We start from the raw sequence: 25884 nt of genomic DNA on the forward strand, positions 1-25884 counted from the left end.
AAAAGAACTGTTAGGATTATCAGTCTTTTTTATTTCTCCCCCCAAAACTGGCTTTTTTACTGACATACTGAGAAACCAACCAAGAGCCCAAGGCCAACAACTGAAAGATGACTTGTTTTCTAAGTGTGTTAAGCAACATTGCAAGGAACAGAACTTTTTAAAAAAGAAAAATCTGCTGCAGAGCATAAGCAGTTCACCGGATATAACTTTCCTAAAACAATTTTCAAAATATAAAAAATAGTACTGTAAGTCAACCAGAAAAAGAATGGGGGGCGGGGGGGGGAGGAGGGAGACACACGACACAAGCAAATTATGTTTTAAATACTTACATCTTCTCTAGGTAGTTTATTTTCATTGTCTCCTTCAATTCTCACCCGAACCACACCAGATTTGTCTACTATTTCTTGAATAACTTTGCCATTCTTCCCAATTACTTTTCCTTTAATAAGAGAAAACATATATAATGGTAAGTTAAAAACCAACACTGCTTATCATTTCAACACCAGCCCAAATAATTTGACTTACTATCAAATTATAAAAACCAAGCAAAACTTCATCTTCTTACTCTCAATTAACTCACCCTAAAGACCACTGAGGAACTTTATCCTTGGTATGAAAACTTCACTTCAGTACTCCCAAGGCAACTACTGTTAACTGAGATTGACAGTGCCACTCACAATGTAAGCCATTTTCAATGTCTAAGTATTTTTTAATATGTTCTATATTATTTTTAAAATATCAAGTCATATCCATTTATTTCAAAAACTTGGATATATAAATGAAGGCAAAAAGAAAACTTTTATTTTGGCATTAATCACATCAATTTGTTTACATTTATGACATATTACATATATTATTATTCAAACAACTAACAAAGTCATCAATCTGGCTTTTAAGTTCCTACTTGTTCAAAAGACACCTGTGACTTCAAGATTCTTTTAAAATGAATATTCTCTTCACCAAAATAAAATGTTGACATTTAACAAGTATTACATTTTACACCTGTAAGTTTTTAAAGTACTGCAGAAGTGTACAACTACATACAACATGTATATGGTTTGCTGTCTTCCTAGATACAAAATCCTGTAAAATGACATAAATTCAAATTATTTACCTTCTCCACACTTAACTTGTAAGTCTGTCACATAGCAGTTATTGAGTATCCAATAATTAGAGGAGAAACTAAAAGGAGGACACGAAGATGCTCTTCCCCTTAGGAACTCACTTGTTATAAAGCTAACATACACCCATAAAGTAACAAAGCAATACTGGGTAGTGTTACCTGGTAACAGAAGTAAATGTTCAAGTAACTACCAGTGTATGGAATAGATGTATCCTAAGTTAACAGCAACATCTTATTTGTTAAGTCCAAATCCTCAATTAATTAAAATTTTATACTATATCAGCAATCTATTTCCACAATAAATTCATTTTGGTTGAAAGAGGTTAAAATGTAAGTTTCTCCTATTGCATGCTTGAGAGAACAGTTCTCAATAAAGAATAAATAAGGGGGGAAGGAGATAAATAAGGAAACAATGGCAACAATAAGCCGGTCAATACAGCAGACACTATTATAGGATTTTCAAACCTCCTTGCCCAATAACCCTAAATTTAAAAGCACCAGCAATTAACAGGTAAAAAGAAAAAACAAAGGAGTAGGACAGGGAAGTCACATGATGTATGTCTTCTCTGAGCAGCCCTAGCAGCAGCATATAAAAGCAACCTTCATGTTAACACAGTGAAGCTCAAGCAGCAACTCCATCCTTGACCCTGCTAAAAATAAGCAAATATCTTTTCGAAAAAACAAAAATCAGATTGATATATCATACCCCCTCCCCCAAATCTTTACCCCTTCCTTCTTGTGAACTATACCAGTGGTGAGTGAATATCCATCACCCTTCTGGGGTCTGTGGCAAGGACCTACCTGCAAGTTTTATTTAGTCCCACCAGAGACCTTCAGTATTTTAACTGATCATTTCCACAGTTTAAATTCCAAAGCATATTGACAAACTGAAGCAGACCTGTAGTATAATTTGAGCACTGAGCATAAATGCTGAAGGGACAGAGTAGAGAAGTGATTAAGGAAGGCTTCCAGGAGGTGAAAAGTTTCAATTAATTTTCAAATCAATGTTCATGTAATACTTTCGATTTGGGAAGGGTGGGAATGGTCAACAAGTCTAGAACCCTTGGAACCTGAATATGTGCAGAAATCCTCTCTGAAACTTACCTACCAAGTAGTCCTCATTCCCATTTATGTCTCAGTCCTCTTTTTTTTCTCTTTCACTTGGACTAAGAAGGTACTATTTTTCGAAACACTGCTTCAACCAGAAAACATTTTGGAGGAAGATGTAGTACTACTATTATACACACCAACCAACTGAAGTCCTTACTTCTGAGTATTTCACCAACGCATAATAGTTGCTAATATTTATTTTCTAAACAGTAAACAAACAACCCAAATCACCAAAGCCAACCAAGCCAGGGTGGAGGAAAAAAAGAGACATGACAGGTACTCACATCACTGCACAGATAAATGAATAAAGAGAAAAATCTGAGAGCTACAAATACACCCAATTTCCTTATTTCTGAAGTATCAGGAATTTTTACTTAAAATTAACACTACCACAAATTCTACAAGACCAAGGCTATCTTCTATAGAATTGTTGGGCTGGAAAGAACCCTGACTCCCTTGGACACACTCACCTCCAAATCATTTTTACAAGTGAAGAAATCTTAAGTTAAATTATGTTCTGTAAAAGCAGCAACCAAAATGTTAGTACTGATAGCTGTCAATAATAGAGTATTATATAAACAACAAAGGGGATCATTTTCAAAAGCAGCTTTCTTGTCAAAGGCAATTTCATTAGGCAACAATAAACATTTGGTAACTTTTTGTTATCTTAACATTTATTAAAATTATGTACAATTCCTGAGACTTACATTTAATTGTAACCTCTCAACTCATAATCTCCAGCAATTCAGTGTACAGTGAACAGTGGTTTCTAAGAACAGATTAAGTGGAGCTTTCTTAACTGGTAGTATATATCATACCCATCCAAACGTTTGGGCAGAAGTGAAAAGATTTTTATATAGTTGAACACCATGAAACTGTCCAAATTCTTGTGTTGTACACTATTATCCCAAGTGCACTACTTTTTACTGGCCAAAACAAACATCTTTTTTAATAGTGGAAGTATTTTTTTTTTTAATTTTCACCTACTAATGTTTTACGGAATTTGACAAGTAAAACATGTATAGAATCTTCCTATAGGCGTAACTATATATAAATGGAGCCCAAGGGGCTCTAACTATTTAAGGTCAAAAAACTAGTGAGATTCAATAGATGACCAAAAAAATAAAAAACCATTCCCCTAGTAAATTTTGCTACATCATGTTGATGCTTTATTTATGTCAAACTTTTAGGATAATCACTAAGTATTTAACATGTGACCAAAGCTTCTCCCATATGTCTCAAACAGCATTTTAAAAGACAGCACAGATGTAGAGGATAATAACAAAGCTGTTAAACAACTAATCCCAAGCTATAATTCTCATTTAACTGCACCTTCAAATTCAAAAATCGCCACTTAACTTAATAACCCATGGGCGCAGCAGTTTTCACTAAGTGTCAAAAACTTAATAGTGAAACCTCCCCTCATATCATCATCACCATCCTTCTCTCCTGCCTATGACTTCTTAAACTTTATTCTATGCCTTTGCAACAACTATTACTTACTCGAGGCCTACTGTGTAGAAGTTTATTACCCTATTGTTAGTCCATTCTTACTTTTTCTTCTACATTAAACAGAAGAAAAAAATTACCACAAATACCTTCTCAAAAAGTACTATGACAATTTTGATGGATATATGAATGATAAAGACATCAAGCAAATGAAAATATTAAGAAAGAGGCCAAAGGATGAAAAGGCTTAAGAAAAACTATAATGACAAACTGTTATAAAAATAATACTCTACATAACTTTAAGATATCAGAAAACTCTAATTTTCAATTAAGTCACTGTACGTAATTAAGTAACATTTAACTTATTTAACGTTTAGCAGAAGTACTTACCAACAAGATTCCTAGGAACCTGAATAAAATCCTCCACAAATTCCAAAAAACCTCTAGCCTTTTTTACAGCATCAGCACTCTGGTGGGGAGAGAGGGGAAACAAACATGAAATTCAACCTTGAAGAAACCCACAATCCACAACAAAAATAAAATAAGAAAAACTGAATTATTACGCTCTAGTACAAGATTCTGCTCAGACCACCAGAGTGACATTTCAAGTCAAATAATTCATGAAGTATTTTTCCAAAAAAAGTCACAGTAATCACTGAACAGCTAGGAAAGAGTCTTTTACAACCAAAATATGTTAGACATCTCTAAGGTCCCTTTTAAGCTCCTGAGAAAATTAAGAGAGTTTAACTTACTTACAGTAGCCAAATTTAACCCAATCCTAAATACATCTGGCCCACACTCCTATGCTGAATTCTCCAGGTGAATGTTAAAAAAAAAATTGTTCAGGGCTTCCCTGGTGGCGCAGTGGTTGAGAGTCCGCCTGCTGATGTAGGGGGCGCGGGTTCGTGCCCCAGTCCGGGAGGATCCCACGTGCCGCGGAGCAGCTGGACCTGTGAGCCATGGCCACTGGGCCTGTGCGTCCGGAGCCTGTGCTCCGCAACGGGAGAGGCCACAACAGTGAGAGGCCCACACACCGCAAAAAAAAAAAAAAAAAAAATTGTTCATGTTGTCTGTACTATCTGCATTGTTTTTTCATTCTCAACGTAAGAAATGATTTAAAAGCTTGTTTCTGCAGATGCATTTAAAAAAAAATTACCTACTGATAACATCATTAAAATTCCTAATCGCTAATGGTTATGATTTTAAAAGACCAGAAGATGGGGGCGGGGGTGTCTTCACCAAAAGGAATTTATAGTCTAGTAACAGTTAACTTCCACTTCTAATGTCTGTCCTTTAATAACCACAGGTCAAGTATGTTGTGTGCTCCCTGTATTATACACAGCAAAAAATTTTAAACCATATTTAATCCTCATAAACTGTAAGGTAAGCACTATTAATATTCTCATTTTACAATTCAGAAAATTACGCAGGGAAGCTGAGTAACTTTCTCCAAGCCCCCTCAAAGTGGTAGAGACAAAATTCCAATTCAGGCAGTATGGCTCCAAAGCCTTTCATCTCAATTACTTTGTTATACTGCCCACTTCTAACAGTTTCGGAAGTAAAAATCAGGCCTCTAGTAAGATTTACTATATGACTCAAATGAAAAGTCAAGACTTGAAATTATCACCCCCAAAAAACTCATTTTCTCTAATGTGAAGGATGGTCTCAATGAAGAAAAGTCTGATTTATTTTTCCAATTATTTTCCTGTCCACACAGATGTCACAATTAACCAGTGACAAAATATTCAAATTCAAGTTCTACAAAAGCTATTCTATTATATGCTATTTATAACTGCCAGTGCCCGACAGTAAGCACTCAAAAAATATTTGAATAAATTATCTGTAATGCACATAAAACAGTAAAATTCAGAAGCAGTTGATTAAGTAACTTTTGAGAAGAGTACACATTAAACACAACCTTTAATCCACCTACATACATGCAACGATTGCCAGGCTGATTAATTTAAAGCGTTTCACCCTTCGGAAACTGAAATTCCAGACAATAGGTAATATGTTATAGGAAAGTTACCCAAGGTGGGGGGCAAACAGCTTACCTCGCCGTAGATTCTAAATGTTCCAGTATCTTCATCTAGCTCAATAGCTGTAACTCCAGGAACCTTTCTAGCTTGTTGTATGTTACTACCATGTGTTCCTATTGCCAGGCCCATCAAATCTTCTCTCACAACAAATTCCTCATGAAAAGCTGCTGCAAGTTGCTTTGTGCACTAGTAAAAGAGGCAAATTATACTTTATTATAAAAGATCAAAAAAAATTTTTGTACACCCATGTTCATAGTATTATTCACAACAGTCAAGAGGAAAAAGCAACCCACCTGTCCACTGAATGATGAATGATAAACAAAATGTGATTATGTGAGTAAAACCAGAATTATTCAGCCTTAAAAAGGAAATTCTGATACATGCTATGACATGGACAAACATTGAGGACATTATGCTTAGTGAAATAAGCCAGTCACAAAAAGACAAATACTACATGATTCCACTTACGAAAGGTATTTAGAGTACTCAAATTTATAGAAACAAAGTAGAACGGTGGTGAGCTGGGGCTGGGAGGAAGGGGAAATGGGAAGTTGTTTAATGGACACAGAGTTTCACTTTTGCAAGATGAAAAGGTTCTGAAGATCGGTTGATCAACAATGTGAATACACTTCTCAACACTATCAACTGCACACTTAAAAATGGTTAGGATGGTAAATCTTATGTTTATTTCACTATAATTTTTTTTAAAAAAGAAAAAGAACTAAGAAAAAAAGGAATAAAGGAAATTCATTTGGGGTCATATAATGGAAGGGGAAAAAAGGTCGACCCATCTATTTAATCATGGTCACAGAAAACAGTAATTCTAAAACAATTTTCCAGAATTACTGATACAGGAAGCTCTCCAATTCAGATGATTTATGTTTCAAAACTCATTCACATATCCCTTGTTTGGAACTTTTAAAGTAATAAGGGCATTCGTGTACTTATCCTAAAGATAAACGTACCCCAATTTCTCTAAGACAGCGTGTGTGCACAAGTGCGTGTGGGAGGGGGTGGGGGGAACACATCTCCTAATAGTATGGCAGCGAAGAAGAGGAGAAAACAGGAATACCTTAGGATGGAGAGAAGCAATGACAGGCTCTTTTTTAAAACTATAAGCCACGTATCCTCCTCTCTTCTTACCCAGTTGTTGTTATAGTGAACCAGTTACTAAGGAAATGCATTGTGACTGATACAGGACAGTAAAAACCAGCAATAAAGTTCTACTGGAAATCCCTAGTGAGTTTTTAAGCTCTTTGGCACCTGTCATCCAAGTTCTAACAAATAACAGGAATTTAGCAGACAAAAGGCTATGTTTGACAAAGGTAATAGAAAAAAGTAATTCTTCTAAGGACACAATGACTCCAGTTATTAGCCATAAAACAGGTCCCAAGTTGCCTTACCTAACAGTCAAGTAGTTTCAGCCATGGAACTTGAATAATATACTCATGAAACTAAATGGGACACGCAAAAAACCTTTTACAAGTAAACCCACTTACTTCTAAATGCTTAGTGGCCTCTTCATTTCTGGACATAAGCATCAACTTCGTACGAATACTTCGCAAATGCATGTCACTCAAAATATTTACTCTCTTAACAGTTGCTTCACTGGCAGACTATAAACACACAAGTTAATCACTCAAAAACTTAAATCCTTTTTCAAGGTAATACAAACACAACCTTCCACATAAGGCCTTTCTTGATTTTCGTCTACTATACTTCTCTCCTCACCTAACATGCACCGCCCCTCGCCACAAGTTAATCTTACTTTGCTTTCTTAATTTCCATATTACTTAGATCTGCTCTTCAAATTATGATTGGGGGGCGCAGGTAGAATCCAGGATCCCATATATTAAGGATTTTATGATGTAAAGAATATTATATTGATTTTTCCTCCTTACTCCAGGAGAAATTTACAAATTAACTTTATAACTGCAAAAAAATTTCTCCCACACTGTATTTTAATAAGGTCACTATAAAACAAGTTAGCTTTTATCTTTTGAAATATTTATAAAATCTGTACAATATTCATTATCTACCTTAAAATATGGAGTTACCTTACCAGTATCATTAGCTGTGTGGTTTCTGGATGGTAAAAAATTCTGCATGCTCCTACTGCTTTCTTAAAATCTTTATGTGCATTTTCATTAGCACACCTAGGGAGAAAGTAATTCATGGGTAAGACCTAAATAATAGGTTAAATTTAGAAGGCAATTATAATGAAAACTCAGTACTTCATTTTAACACCACCCATTAAAACTTTTGTTTGTTAAAAAGATTTTCTATCACAGTTTTTGACTGGGCGTCTGGGGAAAAAAGTTCTTTGTAGCACTGAAAAATCCTCTTGATTCACAAATCAATTCAACAGTAAACAAAATTACTCACGCCTCTCTCAAATCCTCAGGAACATCCACTGTGCATTTAAAGAAGGTATTTTTTTTGACAGTTTTATTTTGATTGACAGGCCGAAGTCGTTCAAATGTGACTATTTCATTGTAAGTGGCATCACAAGCAGCATATTCAATGACATAAAACTAAAAGACATCAAAATATTTTAAAAATCCCATCTGAACAAAAATAATGAGCTTTAAATGAAGTTCTAATTACCTTGCTCAGCTTAACCAGTAGACCCTCCCCCTTGTGGCACAAATACTAAAGCACAGCTTAGTTACATCAATCTGATTTGCCTAAACTAGATTATACATTCTTACAAGCATGAACTATGGTGGTCCTCACACAGCTGCGTTATTTATACCTCTGGAGAGCAGCTTTGGTGTTTGCAAATCCAGAACACAAATATAAATTACTGGTCTCATGACTTTTTGAAAGGCATGATTAACTATTTCTGAAGTAGGCTCTTAACAACTAAGAGTTACAGTAACATTTACAGAACCAAGAGTGGAGGTATTTCCTTGAAAATCAGTCACAAAGCAAGTTTCAACATCACTTACTTCTCCTTTCATCATTCGAACTTTAGCCAACCACCATCCACATGGTTCTTGATCATTTGCTCTTGAATACACCTGACAAGAAAAAAAATGCCCTTATTCCTTCATCCAAAAAGATTTCAACACTATAGACAATGAAGTGCAAACTTCCATTAAAATCAAGAATCAAAAATTTTATTGTGAAGAATAATACAAAGAATAGCCCCTGCTCACCGCAACTAGAGAAAGCCCGCGCACAGCAACAAAGACCCAACACAGCCCAAAATAAATTAATCAAAAAAAAAATATTGTGAACAAAATGAAACTGATGTACTAAACATGATTTAATAAAAGTTATATACGCTTAAATTTTACTACTGAAAAATAAAACTGAACCCTCTTTGGGCAATTTGGCTCCTTGGAAATCGAATTCCAAATTCAAGAGGGTTTACTAAACATAAATATTATTATTTTTTAAAGAGATTTATTTGTTTATTTATTTATTTATTTTGGCTGCATTGGGTCTTCGTTGCTGCACAGGCTTTCTGTAGTTGTGGCAAGCAGGAGCTACTCTTCATTGCGGTACGCAGGCTTCTCATTGCAATGGCTTCTCTTGCTGCGGAGCACGGGCTCTAGGCGCGGAGGCTTGGTAGCTGTGGAGGCTTGGTAGCTGTGGCTCGCGGGCTCTAGAGCGCAGGCTCAGTAGTTGTGGCGCACGGGCTTAGTTGCTCCGTAGCATGTGGGATCTTCCTGGACCAGGGATGGAACCCGTGTCCCCTGCATTGGCAGGCGGATTCTTAACCACTGTGCCACCAGGGAAGTCCCAATAAGTATTATTTTAAAGAAATGCTTCTTACAAGACAGTTTTATATAGTGTAAAACATAGGTCTTTCAGTTTCTGTCAGCACTGTTTCATCTTCGAGCATGGCATTCTGATGATTCAAGTATCAGAAGTAAGGATAAGCTAGAACCTTAATAAGATGTATTTTAAATCTGTTATCAGTATTTATAAAATGCTGAAATTAAGAACTGTTTTTAGAAAGTTTTTAAGATTTCTTCCTATTTTAAAATTCCTTCAAGGTATGACATTTAAATCCCTTGCTGAGGAACTTAAATGTACTAAAAGTCTAACAAAAAAATTATACACACATTTAGTCCATCTAGCAGAGTACATACCTTACAAAACCTCCTATGCAAAACAAACCCTGTATCTTACGTATTCTATAATTATCAAGTATTTTGAAATATAATACATTAGAAAAGTTTCCGTTGAGAATTAGAGTTATTTCTTACGACACAGCAGTTTGTTTGATATATTTTCAATACATGAGAAAGTGGGGGGTGGGCGGCTGGGAAGAGATGACTAAGAAACACTCACAAAAATCTTGATTAAACTAAGGTTGCCCCTACACAGGTGGACAGAGAAATCTACCAATCAATACATGTTAACAGCCATTTGAGAAATAATGTAAACAACTACTGATAGGCAAACAGTTTTGGAAAGCCTGAAGTTTCTATCAAGATGATAATGAGTAATCTTCGAAGTGGTGGAATACTGGAACTAAAAATAAATAAGCCAAAACTTCATGATCAACTTTACTGCATACCATGATTAGAGAAAAGCTGAGGGGAAAAAAGCGCCTATATACCAATGAAGCTCCAGTGAACTCAATTTTAGCTTCTGCATTTCTTATATGAGTAAATCTAACTATTTCTTGACTCTATCCTTTCTTCAAATCTTCCAAAATAAAAGAAATTTTTACCTTTTTTTTTTAGAATAGAATAAAACTCATTCTGTCTTGCAATTGTTATTAAGCATCCAATGAACCCTTACATAAATCTAAGACAGAATCCAGGAACCTTATTTTTCCTACATCCTAAAATACTCTGCCATCTTCTGTGACTAGAAAGAAACAGATGACGAAGAAATGCACATTAGTCAATCCAACTGGTTAAATATGAGAGTGGTGTAATTATAGGGCAAAGATGCTAACATTCTATTCGATAAAATTAGAAGCCATCAGAAGTTCCAAAATACAATCGACCCTTGAACAACAAAGGGGTTAAGGGTATCAACCCTCCATGCAGTTGAAAGCTGAGTGTAACACAGACGGTCTTCTGTATATGCAGTTCCACATCTGCAAACTCAACCAACCACTGATCATGCAGTACTGTAGCACTTTCCATTGAAAATAATCTGAGTGCGAATTCCCTGGTGGCCCAGTGGTCAAGACTCTACACTTTCACTGCTGAGGGCCCAGGTTCAATCTCTGGTCAGGGAACTAAGACTTCCACAAGCCGCACGGGGGGGGATCCGAGTATACATGGACCCATGCAGTTCAAACCCATGTTGTTCAAGTCAACTGTATTCTTAAACCACTGCATTCTGATAATTCAAGTGTGTAAGATGAAACAGAAGAAATGATAAACTAGAACATACCAGAGATGGACTTTAAATCTGATATCAGCATTTACAAGACGGGTATGTTCTGGGTTTATGCATGATAGCTGATGAGCAATAAGTTAATATTCAGAAAACTTTGCTCATTTTAGGTACATGTATCGTCAAAAACCAGGAAAACATGAAATAAAAACTTGGATTTCTTTGTTTAAATGCTTCTAAAATATCTAATAATGTTTATCTTCACCATCCTTTTATTCTTACTTCTGTAAACTTATATGTAAAATGACTTAAAAATATAAAAAAACAATAAAAATGGCCCATTAGACTCAAATGGTAAGTGCTATTTTCCCTAGTATACTGAGAATTAAAAAAACAAAAAGAAAACCCTGAGAACAAGAAGGAAAGTGCCCTTTCCAAGCACTATCTTAGAAAGGCAGTTCAGCTAAACAGACTGGTATATCTCTTGTTGATCTACAGTGGATGGGTGCCTCAAGCTTGAATGCTGAAAAATGCGTCTTAAAATAAACTACCTGTTCTGTTTCACCAAAGAATACCCGTCTAGGAATCTGGCTTTCTATGTAAGTTTACCTACAAAAAAGAATAAAACATTGTGGACTGTCTTGCAGCTTTAGTTCTCACTGAACATTAAAATGCTGGATTCCATTTTATACTTACATCCATCTCTGTAAACTTCATTAATAACTGATCCCTGAAAGACAAAGCCTCTCTCATAAAGCCAAATTAATCTAAGCTCCTGGCTCAAATCAAAATGCTATGAATTTGCCTCCACTTTTGTGTTGTGGGTCAAATAACATCCTTTACAAAGTGAACAGTGTACTCAACACAATAAAAAGTCGTTTTAATAACCAAGTGTTAAAACCGCGCCCTAGCATACTACGTCCAAGATGTAGATTACTGAATTTATTTATGACTACATCATTGGAGTAAAAGCACCTCACAGAAATTCCTTTACTTCAGATTTCAACTCACTTAAATCCCCAAACTATTCCAAGAAAGCAATTCACACTCTAAGGCAATGGCCCTCATTTCTCTAACATTCTAAGTTTCTTCAAATCCAAGAAAGAGCTTTAAAAAAAGACTAAGGAGTGCCCATGAGAGACCTAAAAACACAACAGTACCCAGATTGAAGAAGGCTACAGTTTCATGGAAGAATTAAATTCCAAAAGCCTATTTCAGTATTCTTTCTACCAAATGAATCCAAGTCAAACCTTACTGGCCTCCAAATTCCAGCACACAACCAAATTATGACTTAAATGGAATTCCAGTCTGGATCCTAATGTTATCAGCTTTTCATTCAAGTTAATAATGTTCAACGATGCCTTTCAAAGTTATAACCAAATAGAAATAATGTGAACACCACCAGTAGACAATTTCTACCAGTTTTTACCTAATTCTAAATAATGTTAAGCATTAAACTGAATGCTTAATCATAATGACCTGTTTTACAACTACATGAAAGACATTTATTGAGTACTATTCATATCTATTTTATCTCATTACAATCTATGAAGAAATAGAAAATGTACATTAGGAAAGCAAGCTTAACATCTAGAAAACACTAATGTGATTTATCTACTTACACAACAGTTATTATCTCATTAGTATTTGTGGCTGATACTTTAACAAATGGGTTTCATAAGTCTTGGAAACTGCCCATTCCCCAAAAGAAAAAGATACAAGTAATAAAGAATATGTTCACCTATTCTTTAACGTATGAGCATTCCCAAGCACTAAGACTAACAATGCTGACTTCGTATTATGAGAAAGACTAACTACAGACAGCTAAAATTTTCAGACTGGTTGCAAGAATCAAACTGATACATTTTTAAAGGTAAGATGTAAATTATACATGCATATTGTATTTGTCTTATAAGTAAAATACTAAATTAAAAAACTGTACGGTAAGGGGGCTTCCCTGGCAGTCCAGTGGTTTAAGACCCTGTGCTTCCACTGCAGGGGGACTCGGGTTTGATCCCTGGTCAGGGAACTAAGATCCTGCATGCCATGCGGCATGGCCAAATTAAAAAAAGAAATTGTCAGGTAAGGGAGTGTTCTACAACAAATTATTCTTAATCCCTTTATTAAATTTCTCTCAAAGGACCTATCCCAAGATTATAACTAAATTATAAAGATGTAGAACCATAATGTCTATCTGCCATAAAAGATGGAAGAAAAGGCGTATGTCACAAGAACAAAAACTTGCCTATCCGTATTTCAACCAGAAGACTTCACGATTCAAAAAAAGTTTTTATATATCAAATATGTTAAGCCCAAGAGGAAAAACGTAAAAAGTCTTATAAAATTATCTATTAGCTTGAGATATCAGGCTTCCTATGTAACACGTTTGTGTGTGTTACTAACTTGCTGAATAAGGTAGGCATCTTATAATAAAAAATAAGGCACCTCACATGTGAAATCACTGGGTAAAAACTCTTTCTACTGCCCTTCCAATATCCCAGAACATTATACTATATATCCAGCTTAAGAGAATCTAAAGAACTCTTCATTTTCCCATCATCTCCAACTTTACAAGCTGAGAATTATTTTCTTAGCAATCTTTCTTTTTTGGTCATGCCACGCAGCTAGCCTGTGGGATCTTATTTCCCTGACCAGAGATCGAACCCAGGCCCTCAGCAGTGAAAGCACAGAGTCTTAACCACTGGACCACCAGGGAATTACCAATTTTCTTAGCAATCTTTAGTTAACAAAATCAACTATTAAGCAGACACTTATCAAAAAAAATTAATTATATTAAATACTTTAAAGATTTGAAAATATATGCCAGTTTTTATCAACACAAAGCCACCAATTAGGTTTAAAAATAAACCTTTGAGTCTTAGACTTTTCAAAACCAACTTTCTATTATAAGCCATATAACGTCTTCTTGAGGTCACTACCAGACACTAATTTATGTTTTATAATTTCATCTAAGTCTCATAAATTGGCTGGAAAGGGCAAGCCTGAAGTAGCCAAACATGTTTGTAAAGTAATAAAATTTTAGAGTAAGCCATGTGAAATCGCCAATATTTAACCATACCTGACCTACAAGAATGGGAAGTTCATATGGCTGAATTTTTTAGTTATTATTTTTTAATAGAAGCATAGCTGACTTACAATATTGTGTTAGTTTCAGGTATACAGCAAAGTGATTCAGTTTTGTATATATATATGTGTATATCTCTGTGTGTGTATATATACATATATATATGTGTATATGTTCTTTTTCAGATTCTTTTCCATTATAGGCTATTACAAAATATTGAATATAGTTCTGTGCTATACAGTAAGTCCTTGTTGTTTATTTTATATATAGTAGTGTGTATCTGTTAATCCCAAATTCCTAATTTATCCCCCACCCCTTCCCCTTTGGTAACCCAACTTTGTTTTGTATGTCTATGAGTCTGTTTAGTAAATAAGTTCACTTATGTCATATTTTAGATTCCACATATAAGTGAGATCATATGGACTTCCTGGTGGTCCAGTGGTTAAGACTCCACATTTCCAATTCAGAGGGCATGGGTTCAATCCCTGGTCAGGGAACTAAGATCCCACATGCTGCCTGGCACAGCCGAAATATTAAAAAAGTAAGTCATATCATAAAACATTTGTCTTTGGCTTACTTCACTCAGTATGATTATCTCTAGCTCCATCCATGTTGCTGCAAATAGCATTCTTTCATTCTTTTTTATGGCTTAGTAATATCCCATTGTGTGTGTGTGTGTGTGTGTGTGTGTGTGTGTGTGTGTGTGTGTGTGTGTGTGTGTGTGTGTGTGTGTGTACACACCATATCTTCTTTATCTACTCATCTGCCAATGGACATTTAGGTTGCTTCCACGTCTTGGCTATTGTAAATAGTGCTGCTGTGAACACTGGGGTGCCTATATCTTTTCAAATCAGTTTTCTCCAGATATATGCCCAGGAATGGGATTGTTGGATCATATGGTAATTCTATTTTTAGTTTTTAAAGGAGCCTCTATACTGTTTTCCATAGTGGCTGCACCAATTTACATTCCCACCAACAGTGTAGGAGGGTTCCTTTTCTCCACACCCTCTCTAGCATTTATTATTTGTAGACTTTTTGATAATGGCCATTCTGACTGGTGTGAGGTGGTATCTCATTGTAGTTTTGATTTGCATTTCTCTAATAATTAGACATGTTGAACATCTGTACGTTGGCCATCTGTATGTCTTCTGGAAAAATGTCTATTTAGGTCTTCTGTTGTATGGCTGAGCTTTAGATAAATGCCTGGACAGCTTAATGAAAAGCTCCCTTCTGGATCATTTCTGTTCTAAATCAATTACTAATGGCCAAATCATAGTCACCTTTCCATTCTTCAAAGAGGAAGGGTTCCTAGAAGCTGCAAAAGAACAAGAGTTGGGAATGTGGCACAAAATTGACAACACCCTGTAATACAGCATGACATATTAGAAAGAATAACATTCAGGACAAAAACTTACACTGGTTATTCAACTTCCTAACCTTCAGGCTACATGAACCTTGGAAAGGTTAATTAAAGTAGTCATAGAGTTTAGAAGAGGCCCTCAAGAGACTATTATGTCAAACTGATAGAATGTGTTTAAAAAGCCAGTTAGTTATATATATATTATATGGGTTAGTGTCAGCTGTTATCACTGCTATTATAGTATTTACGACTAGCACAAAAACAACAGTAGCCAATGACTTAATTAAAAAAAAAATCAATATACTATGCAATAAATTACCCTAAAAAGAATCAAGTTATATTAAAAACCTAAATACTCTTTAAAAAAGGGGGGGGCATCTCTGTAGAAGTACTAAAATGGGTTATCTTGGAGGCCACACTGGGAAAACTGGCAGATCTGAATCTGGGAAAATTGGCAGATCTGAATAAGTAAAAATATAAATTCTTAATGGCAAAAGCCACTAAAGCACAGCTTTTTAAAGAATGCCTGGGAGAAAACACAATATATAACAGGAACTTACCCATAAAATGTACACATTTCCAACATCGAAAACTACATGGGCAAAAAATAAAATAGATAATAAACAGAACAAGGGGCTAACAGCCAATAAACTAATTTAAAAGACACTCCATATCACTAGTAATCAAGGTTCAGAAAACAGAGAAGACAACAGCTTCCTTCTATCATGTTTATGAAAACTTACAGATGAGATTAATAATAATCCAGCCAGTCAATCTATGAGGAAACAAACACCTTAATGTATTAGCAAAACTATGAAGTGGTCATTCAAAAAGCATTTTTGGAGGACAAAATGGTATATTTTGCTATTATCAAAATTTTCAATATACATGCCTTTGATTCAGCAATTGAACCACCAAGATTTATACTAACAGAAAATGATTTACATAAGGACATTAACTCTTGCTTTTTTTGGGGGGGGGTGGTAAAAGCAAAAAACAACTTTCAATAATTTCAACAACTTCTAATTATGATACACCTATACGGAGAGGTATCATGGGGTGGTGAGAAAAAATGAGGTTAAATCTGTATGTGCAGACTTGAAAATGTCTATGGTATCTTAATTAACTGACTACAAAAATCACAAATAAAATGTATTCCCAATTTTTGTAACTTAAAAAAGCACACATATTCTTTATAAGTTCAAAGGAAAAAAATCTAAAGAGACATCTCTTAAATGAGACTTAAGCTGGGGTGGGCAGATAAGCACACCTAGATACCTACACTAAGAGGAAAGGTTCACTTTTTACTTTATGTAACTCTGTATCATTTCACTTTTTATATTAAGCTTTGTTACTTTGAATTTGGGGGGTGGGGAGCTTACATAAAGTTATTTGGCTCAAAATATAAAGCACTAACAACCATAATTCCTAAGCATTCATTCCATGGCATAAGAATAAATTCCTAACGCTGGCAAAAAAGCAAAACAAAAAAAGAAATCCACAGGTGGCAAGATTAATTTTAAACTTCTTCCCTATATAAATTTTCAAAAATTTCAAAAGCACAAAAAAATTACAAAGTAACAGTAATATCTTAATTCCAGACCATGATTCTCATTAATTTTAAGGAACAAATTTCACCAAGACTGAACCATAAAGCAGAAAGTGAAATAAAACACTCTGTAATCATCAATTTCCAAATCATTCAATAAAGTTTTGTATACAACTGGGGAGGCGAGCCATAAAGATGGTCCAGGAACTGGACAGGATCTTCCCAGATTGAGACTGAGGAAAAGCACACTGTAACAACACCCTCAGCGCTCCAAGTTTTTCCTTTAAACTGAGCCTTTACATTAACAATAACTGTCTGAACAACAATTTTTAAAATATGAAAAGCACTACTCACAGAAATGACCGCCACACATGTGGCACCCTGACACAATTAAGTTTATAACATGCTTTGATTTAGCAAAAGCAGAAGGATGCTTGCTCTAATTACCTAGAGCAAGAATTAAAATCTAGGCAAAATTTTAGAAAGTGAGTTCAAGTTGTTAGGAGTTAAAGTCCTACAATTTGACTTTCTAGCCTAACATCTACAATTAACTCAAAAGAAAATTTACCATTAAAAAAATTATGAAGAATAAAAATGGCAAGTAACTAAATGAGTTCATGTGCAAAGCACTCAGAACAGTGTATGGCACAAAGTACATACTGTTAAGTGTTTTTAGATAGCTGTTTCATCATTAAAGATTGACCCATGTTCCCAGTTCTCCTACCCCAGCCTACATAAATTAGGTACAAATGAGATTTGAAAATCTCTTTCAACACTATCAAGACAACTCCTTGTGAGAAATACATTTTAGCATATTTGAGCTCCTTGGAGGTATCAGCTTCTTAAAAATCGAAAATCAAATTTTCTATCTCCAACAAACTCATTATGCTTCTATTTGACAATTATTTCCAAGTTTCTTTTTACATAACAGCAGGCATGTTAATCAAAAACAAATATAAAAGACAGACATTCAAGACCTACTAAGTGTGAAAAAAGCAAGATACAAAGAAGCAGTGAAATTTTTATTTTTTTAAAAGAGAAAAAAGGAAGAGCCTGAGAATATGTAAACCATGAAATGTGGTTTTTATCTCTGGACAGTGATTTTGGTTTTTCCCTTTTAAATTTTTCTGAATATTTCTAGAATATTCAAAAAGGCAGTATGCTAATATTTCATATTGTTACACAGGAACTATATTAATGATCACTACAATAAAGGATAGCTACTAATACTGTACAAAGATACTGAGGAAAAAGCACAAGGCAAAACAGCAAAAAAGGAAAATAATGACCAACGTCATATAGTTGTCTCCGCCAGAATCTGTGCAAAACTCAAATGCACTATCGTCTTTAGTTCTCACATTATTTTCACTTTAGTCATTAAAAACAAAAAAACTTGACCAAGGCTACAAACCTAAAAATGGTAGCATTGAGACATTAATCCCAGTTCTGGCTCCAAAACTCAAGCATTGCTACATTACACAGCCATTACCAATAGAAAGAATGGAGAAAAGGAATTAGATTTATTCTCTAACAGCTAAACAGATTTTCCAACAAGAATATTTATTTGAAACAAAAAAGTATGCACACAAGAAAATAAACTTGTAAATACATACCTCTACTTCATCTCCTTCACTAATTTCTTTTTTTATATCAGGTGGTGGTGGTAATCTAACTTCATTAAATGGAACCTGGCGTTCCGGTTGCCAACTGAAGGATTAGAAAAGGAATTAACAATTTTAAAATACATTATTCTAATACCCCTAATACAGAAGCTATGTAGTCTATGCTTAGTACTGTATATTTTTCAAATCAATCATTTAGCTGTCCCCAAAGAAAAACAACCTCTGTATTAAATCTTTTTCCAAGTAGTTTGCTGAGGTAGAACAGATTTTGCATGGCTCTTGGTGAAGTTTATAAATAGTTAACATCATTGACAATTATACATTGCTTCCAAATTACTCATCCTAAGGTAACAGTACATACATTATTCTGCAAATGAAGTAGGGTAAGTTCAGAGTAACGAACTGCTATAGTGGGATCAACTTATTACAAACACTTTTACCACTCAATGATTTATTAAGGAACACAATTTCAGAGATTATAAAATATAAGCTGCATAATTTCTTAGTGTACATGTTCACAGAAATATAGAAAACTACTCAATTATTCTGAATAGCTAAATTATGAAAGGATTTAATTTTCTTACACAGATAGAATTTCTTTTCTACAATGAACACATACATTGTAATTAAAACCTAGAGAAAACTTACTTTTAATCTTTGTAGCAAATACGAATGTGTTAAAACTACTACTTGAGCTGTTGCTTAATTTTTTGTGGGTTGTATTTTATAATTAAGTTGATAAAGCTAAAATGCTTTCCTACTTTAAGTTCTAATAGGTCATTCACATGCCTGGGAGGTAGAGCAGCACGTAAAATACTCCTATGGCTCCCCTGTGCCAACGCTGGGCAAAAAAGGAGACAAGTAAGACATTTGAGTGCTTTCTTTCATCTTTACTGTCTAAATGGCAGCTGCTAAAAGACAGAAATCATCTCAACACTTGTTTCTACAAGAAACAGCTGTTGGGCCGATATCTATTCAGGCAGTTACAGAAGCAGCATAAAAGTGAAAGTTAACCAGTTTTCTTTTCTGACCTTCAATTATATAGTGCTCCTTTATAACCCTTCCTAACCAAGCCCAGAACACAGTCTTTAACGTTTTTAGCACAACTTACCTAACCTTTACAATATCTATACAACTTTTTATTATTCCTTATGAATAATCAAGCAATTAAAGACAGCCTAATACTTATCTACAGCATAATTTCAAAATTCTGCGTTTTTAAGAAGCATATTATAATCCCATTCGTGCCATCTATTTTTGCAAAAACTACTTACTGATTCACGTCCACATGTGATTTGACAAAGAAAGGGGTCATGGAAGAAGTGCCAAGTGAATTGTGAGCAGAAAACCAGGTGAAGTCACCAAGAACTAAAATTATTTGAACTCAAAGATAATCAAACCAAAGACCCCCACCCAAAAGCACACTCATTTTCCACTGGCAATAGAAACAGCCAAAAGCAAACAGTTTGGCACTACCAATCTTCAAAATTAGGATCTCTATCAATAAAAAAATAACTTACTTGTTCTCAAAAACAACTGTGAGAGAGTCTTCATGAACATCTTTGATAAATCCCTATAAAGAAATTAAAAGGAAATAAATATTCAATTAAATGTTACATTAACTCTAAACCACTATATTAGAGCTACAAAAATGACATGGAGTACTAATAATAACCCAGAGCTTGGAATAGGCTAATCTGGGTTTGATTTCCATCTCCATCATTCATGAGCTGTTTGACCTTGGCAATTACTTAACCTCTCTCTTTCATGATTACAAATGACATTAAATGACACTGTACTACTGTCAATCAGAAGAGCAATGTTCTCAACCTTAGCCAAATGCTTACACACTCTGAACCACTTGGTACTCAGCAAAAACTTTTCTGAAACGTCTTTATCATACTACACTCCATAATGTACACTATAAACTAATTAAATACACATACTTGCAGTACTTGGTTAAAACATGGCAAAAATGAGTACATCTGTTTACCTCATCTACCTCCCCAAATATTTAAACACTATGTGTCAGATATTATTTTAAGCAAATTAACAAACCAAAGACTAAGAAACAAACTGACGGTGGAAAAACCAAAAAGCAAACAGATCAGCACTGCCACCCCAGAAAATCTTTGGAACTGAATATAGAAAGTCTTATAGAGGAAAAGGTAACCAATGAAGCTGAAAATAAAATCATTTTATTTTCAATCACCAATCACAGAATGTATATAAGTCATGTATCCAGTCTCTCAGTACCCTCCTCCCACATTTGCTACTAAATTTTATGATTCTGTAATTTGGCCTTGATCTCTCTCCAACTAGAAATACCTGTGATCAACTTGTGTATTATGGGAAATTTCAATGCATATATCTTCATGTGAGGTCTAAAACTCAAGATACTTTCAAGAATGCTATAGTTGGGGTTTCCCTGGTGGCGCAGCGGTTAAGAATCCACCTGCCTGCCAATTCAGGGGATGTGGGTTCGTTCCCTGGTCTGGCAAGATCCCACATGCCAGAACAGCTAAGCCTGTGCACCACAACTACTGAGCCCGTGTGCCTAGAGTCTGTGCTCCACAACAAGAGAAGCCACCGCAATGAGAAGCCTGTGCACCGCAAGGAAGAGCAGCCCCCGCTCACCGCAACTAGAGGAAAGCCCGTGTGCAGCAACGAAGACCCGAAGCAGCCGAAAATAAACTTATGAAAGAAATATAGTGGCTGCCAGAAAATTTAAAGTAGCTCTTGCCTTGCAATTCTGAAGACATTTTTTGTTCTTCTTTCTCCTCCCAAAGCTAAAAACTAAGAGCTGCCAACTAGTTCAAGTTGTGATTATCTGATCATGCTACAACAATGACTTCCTGGCCAGTTTCTCTATTTCTACTAGTTCATCCGCACATCTACTTTCAGCAATCATTTTGGTCAGCACTTTCATAGTTATGCTACCAGCAAATCCATCTCTATTATACCCTTGCCATTTGTAAGGACTATTTTCATAACCTGAGAATTACCAAATTCATGAATATCAGAGTAAAACATCTTTCCATCACAGATTAGTCATTATTTATACTTTCACTAACATTTTCTAGTCCTTCACAAACAATTTTCATAGTTTGAAATGTTTCATTAATCTTTATCATTTCTGTATAATTTATACAGCGTAAGTGCAAATGAGAGCTCCAAATCACTGGGAAATTCTACTCCTCGTTATAATAAAAAGGTTTTTTCCTATCTAAAAATCAGTGCTTATACTGCTCCCCACCCCCACTTTACATCCACCACAAACATCAGCATCATCTTTGTCTGGGTGCACACACTGTTCACACACTTTAAGAAAAAATACAGCTCTGGAACCTACTCTTATTGCTAATATCTTCAGGCATCAGATTAAACAAGCTAAAAACTTGACACCCAAATAAAGTATTTGGACTGTAGTGAATAATCAGAAAACATGTTCTAATCCCCAAACCCTAGATTCTAGGGATAAGAGGTTTCTAATGGCCAGATTGCTATAAAATTGATGCATTTGATACAGGACACAGTCAACAATTTTCAATTCACCAGAATAATGGCAGGTCCCTATATACTCAAGAGATGGCAAACGGCAGGGTTATGTCTTTGCCAAAATGTTTGAGTCAGGAGACACCAAATAACAATGGCAGCATTTTCCTGCACATGGTGTGGGTGGAGGGCGGGAGGGGGGGTGGCTTTATGACTAAGTCTCCATAACTTCTGTCTTTCTTCTTAGTCCAACCTTCGGGGAGTTGGTCTCTTTTCCTATTCATACTCATCTGGTCCAGAACCCGTATTTCTTAGAATACTCTGACATTTCTTTTTCTTCTCCCCATACACCTACAAACATGGAAGCCCAAGCCATCATAAAATGGTCCCTTAATTTGTTCATTCACAAAGCCTGGTACATGTTTACACTTGAAACTTAACTATAATTTAAAATTATAGATAAGTAACAAGGCACTTTAACATATTTAAAGTGTAATCAAAATATCTTAGAATGCTATCCCTGACAAAATAACAAACAGCATCATACAATAAAAACCCAGGAATGCCAAAAATGATGTGTAAACTAGGAGTAAGGGAAGAACAGAGGGAATAGCAGGAATCTCTGAGCCCTGGAAGCACTAACTGAAGAATTTTTTTTTTTCAAAACCAATCTAGCCTAAAATAAAACTTTAAAAAGAAAACTCAAAGATTCAGTAAGGTGGCAAGTTAACCAAATTAGCTTTTCTAGCTAAAAATAAGCACTGGAAAATAAAACAGACAAAAAAATATTCTACTAACAGCAAGGTCCTAGAAATGCCCTCAACAACAAAAAAATGTACACGACCTACGTGCAGACATCTGAAACTTGACTAATGAATAGAAATAGACTATTTAGGGAAATGTAAAGCACTCTTGATATTTTAAAATTTTCAACATGCCCCTAAATGGGATCCTACTAAAACACAAAGGAATGTGTAATTCTGTTGAGGGAATAGGAGTTAACCTTAATAAAATTACATCAAAGCCTATCTTAAAAACAAATAAGGCGGCATTCAGTAAGGCAACTTTTAAATGGGGGTAGAGAATAATGAGAAAACATTATCCGTACCAAACACTGAAAGTTATTTTAAAGCTACAATAATCAGGACAAAAAAGACAAGGTGCTTGGCAATTTTGAGGTGGGAGCTTCAATGGCCTGTGGAAAGAACAAGGTGCATTCCAGATATCTGCCTAACTTAAACACACATTTTTGAAGTTACAGAACACTACAGCTGAAAAGAATGTTTTTCAACTCGATGAGGGTAGTCACAAGGAGAAAAAATCCTATTGATAAGCAATAATACACATGGTATGAATGAACTTCAAGAATTGAAAGAATGAGATTATAAATACAGTCAAAAGTCAGAACAGATGGCTGTGGGAAAACCACTCCGAAGAGAAACATTATTTCTTCTACAGACCTTCCAGATCCCTCATTTTAGAGAAAGAGAAGCTGAAACTATATACATCTATTATAGCCCCAAAGTTTTACTCCCTAGGAGGTTGTAAACACTGAATTTAAAACCTCATCTTCTGGGAGTTTCCTGGTAGTCCAGTGGTTAAGAATCGGTCTTGCAATGCAGGGGATGATGGTTCAATCCCTGGTCTGGGAACTAAAATCCCACATGCCTCGGGGCAACTAAGCCCACACCAGGCAACTACTGAGCACCGCAACTAGAGAGAAGCCCAGGGACCACAACGAAGACCCGACACAGCCAAAAAATGAATGAATGTATGTTTTAAAAAAATAAATAAAACCTCATCTTCTGTCTGGAACTCTTTTCAATTAAATCATTATCAATTAAATGACAAAATGCTTTTGCTAATTCACAGTTTTAAACTCTAAAAGGTTACGTCTGGCAGCAACACTATTATGAAGAAATAAGGCACCATTCCTAAAAAGCCTATTTAAGGCAAAGTCCCAGAACAAAATATCAAAATCTAATTTACAACTGGAAAGGCAGCTACCTTGTTTAATATACTAATCAATTTATCAGAGGCTTTGCTTAAGTGATGGCTGAGCAATCTACAGAGATCCATGAATCCCTTTGAGAACATTCCCACTAAACTCATTAGGAACATATCATCCTAGTCTAAAAAAATTCCTTTGAAAAGTATCATTTCAAATTCATCTGCTACTTCAGATTTTTCAAAAATCCACTAATGACCTCCCATTATTACAATTCATTACAACACTAAATTCACATATCTTACAAAGGGGGAAGTAGAAACTTAAAAAAACTTAATACTGGGACTTCCCTGGTGGCGCAGTGGTTAAGAATCCGCCTGCCAATGCAGGGGACGTGGGTTCGAGCCCTGGTCCGGGAAGATCCCACATGCCGCGGAGCAACTAAGCCCGTGAGCCGCAACTATTGAGCCCGCACGCCGCAACTAATGAAGTCCATGTGCCTAGAGCCTTGCTCCGCAAAAAGAGAAGCCACCGCAATGAGAGGCCCACACACCTCAACGAAGAGTAGCCTCTGCTCGCCGCAACTAGAGAAAGCCTGTGCAAGCAACCAAGACGCAACACAGCCAAAAATAAATTTATATAAAAAAAAACCTTAATACTCAGCAAACTACTACCAGAAGTCAGACAGCCTGAATCCTCAAAATGAGGTTTAAAGTGGAAGCCCATACCCAAAAACCCAACACTTACACCCTAAAGCTGTAACTCTTAAACCTCAAAATTCTTGTTAGAAGAGTTTACTGATTGCCAATAGACTGAGCAAAAAAGGCCAGCAAGACACAGAACAAGCTTCCTAAATGGAGGCTATGTTTTCAATGACTCTTATCTCAAGTGGTAAAAGCAAGGATTCATCAGGAATCAAACCTCTAGTTCACATTTATTCTCCTAAGCAAGCAAAAAGTTCTCACAGTCACATTACTGCCTCCTTCAAACCTGATCAAGTATTCTTATACAATTTAAGATCTACTCCAGTTTTTCTCTTTAAAGTCTTTCTCAGGATCACTGGTATGACATTTAAAAATTTTATATTTATTTGGCACAACAGTCAAATAACTATATTTTAGTTCCCTTTTCCAATGTATTAAGACATTACAGTTGATGGATCAATTATTGAAGCAAATTTGTGATAAAATGCTGTATTTCTAAAAATAAACTGACTGACATAGAGAACAGACTTGTGGTTGCCAAGGGGGAGGGGGGGTGGGGGAGGGATGGATTGGGAGTTTGACATTAGCAGATGCAAACTATTTTATACAGAATGGATAAACAACAAGGTCCTACTGTATAGCACAGGGAACTATATCCAATGTCCTGTGATAAACCATAATGGAAAAGAATATGAAAAATATATATACGCATAACCAAATCACTCTGCTGTAGAGCAGAAACGCATTGTAAATCAACTCTACTTCAATAAAATAAAAATTTTAAAAAATAAATAAAAATAAACTGTTTAAAATAAATTCTCAGAACATTAAGAGGCACTGGAATCAGTTTGTCAGATCCTGTAGGGCCTTTCCTCTGACTGGGTAAACTCTCCATTTTCCCAAACTCCACAGTTAAAATTTGCTGCTGTGGATAAATGTAATTACAAAACTATAACCCATGAGAAAAGAAAAGTTAATAGCATAATTTATGCAAAATTCGCCTCAGGTTTTTGTTTTTCAAGAACTGACAAAATGGATGATGACTTGTTATTCTTTGATCAATTATCAGTTTGTTTAGTGTTTCATTCTC

At 35.3% G+C, this 25884-nt stretch overlaps 1 protein-coding gene across 5 annotated transcripts in view; it reads right to left on the reverse strand.

Moving 5' to 3' along the window:
• FXR1 (FMR1 autosomal homolog 1) overlaps window positions 1-25884 on the reverse strand; it is a 58618-nt gene that overhangs the window by 21316 nt on the left and 11418 nt on the right. For all 5 annotated transcript variants that reach the window (XM_030862856.2, XM_030862853.2, XM_060298380.1 and 2 more), the window contains exons 2-10: window positions 20168-20220; window positions 18639-18732; window positions 8673-8744; window positions 8107-8255; window positions 7784-7877; window positions 7221-7337; window positions 5737-5907; window positions 4073-4151; window positions 330-439 (exon numbers count right to left, since the gene is read on the reverse strand). In XM_030862856.2, the coding sequence (XP_030718716.1) occupies window positions 330-439; window positions 4073-4151; window positions 5737-5907; window positions 7221-7337; window positions 7784-7877; window positions 8107-8255; window positions 8673-8744; window positions 18639-18732; window positions 20168-20220 (939 nt within the window). The remainder of the gene's footprint in view (window positions 1-329; window positions 440-4072; window positions 4152-5736; window positions 5908-7220; window positions 7338-7783; window positions 7878-8106; window positions 8256-8672; window positions 8745-18638; window positions 18733-20167; window positions 20221-25884) is intronic.

This window comes from Globicephala melas, chromosome 4 (assembly GCF_963455315.2).
Source record: "Globicephala melas chromosome 4, mGloMel1.2, whole genome shotgun sequence".
Classification (NCBI taxonomy): Eukaryota; Metazoa; Chordata; class Mammalia; order Artiodactyla; family Delphinidae; genus Globicephala; species Globicephala melas.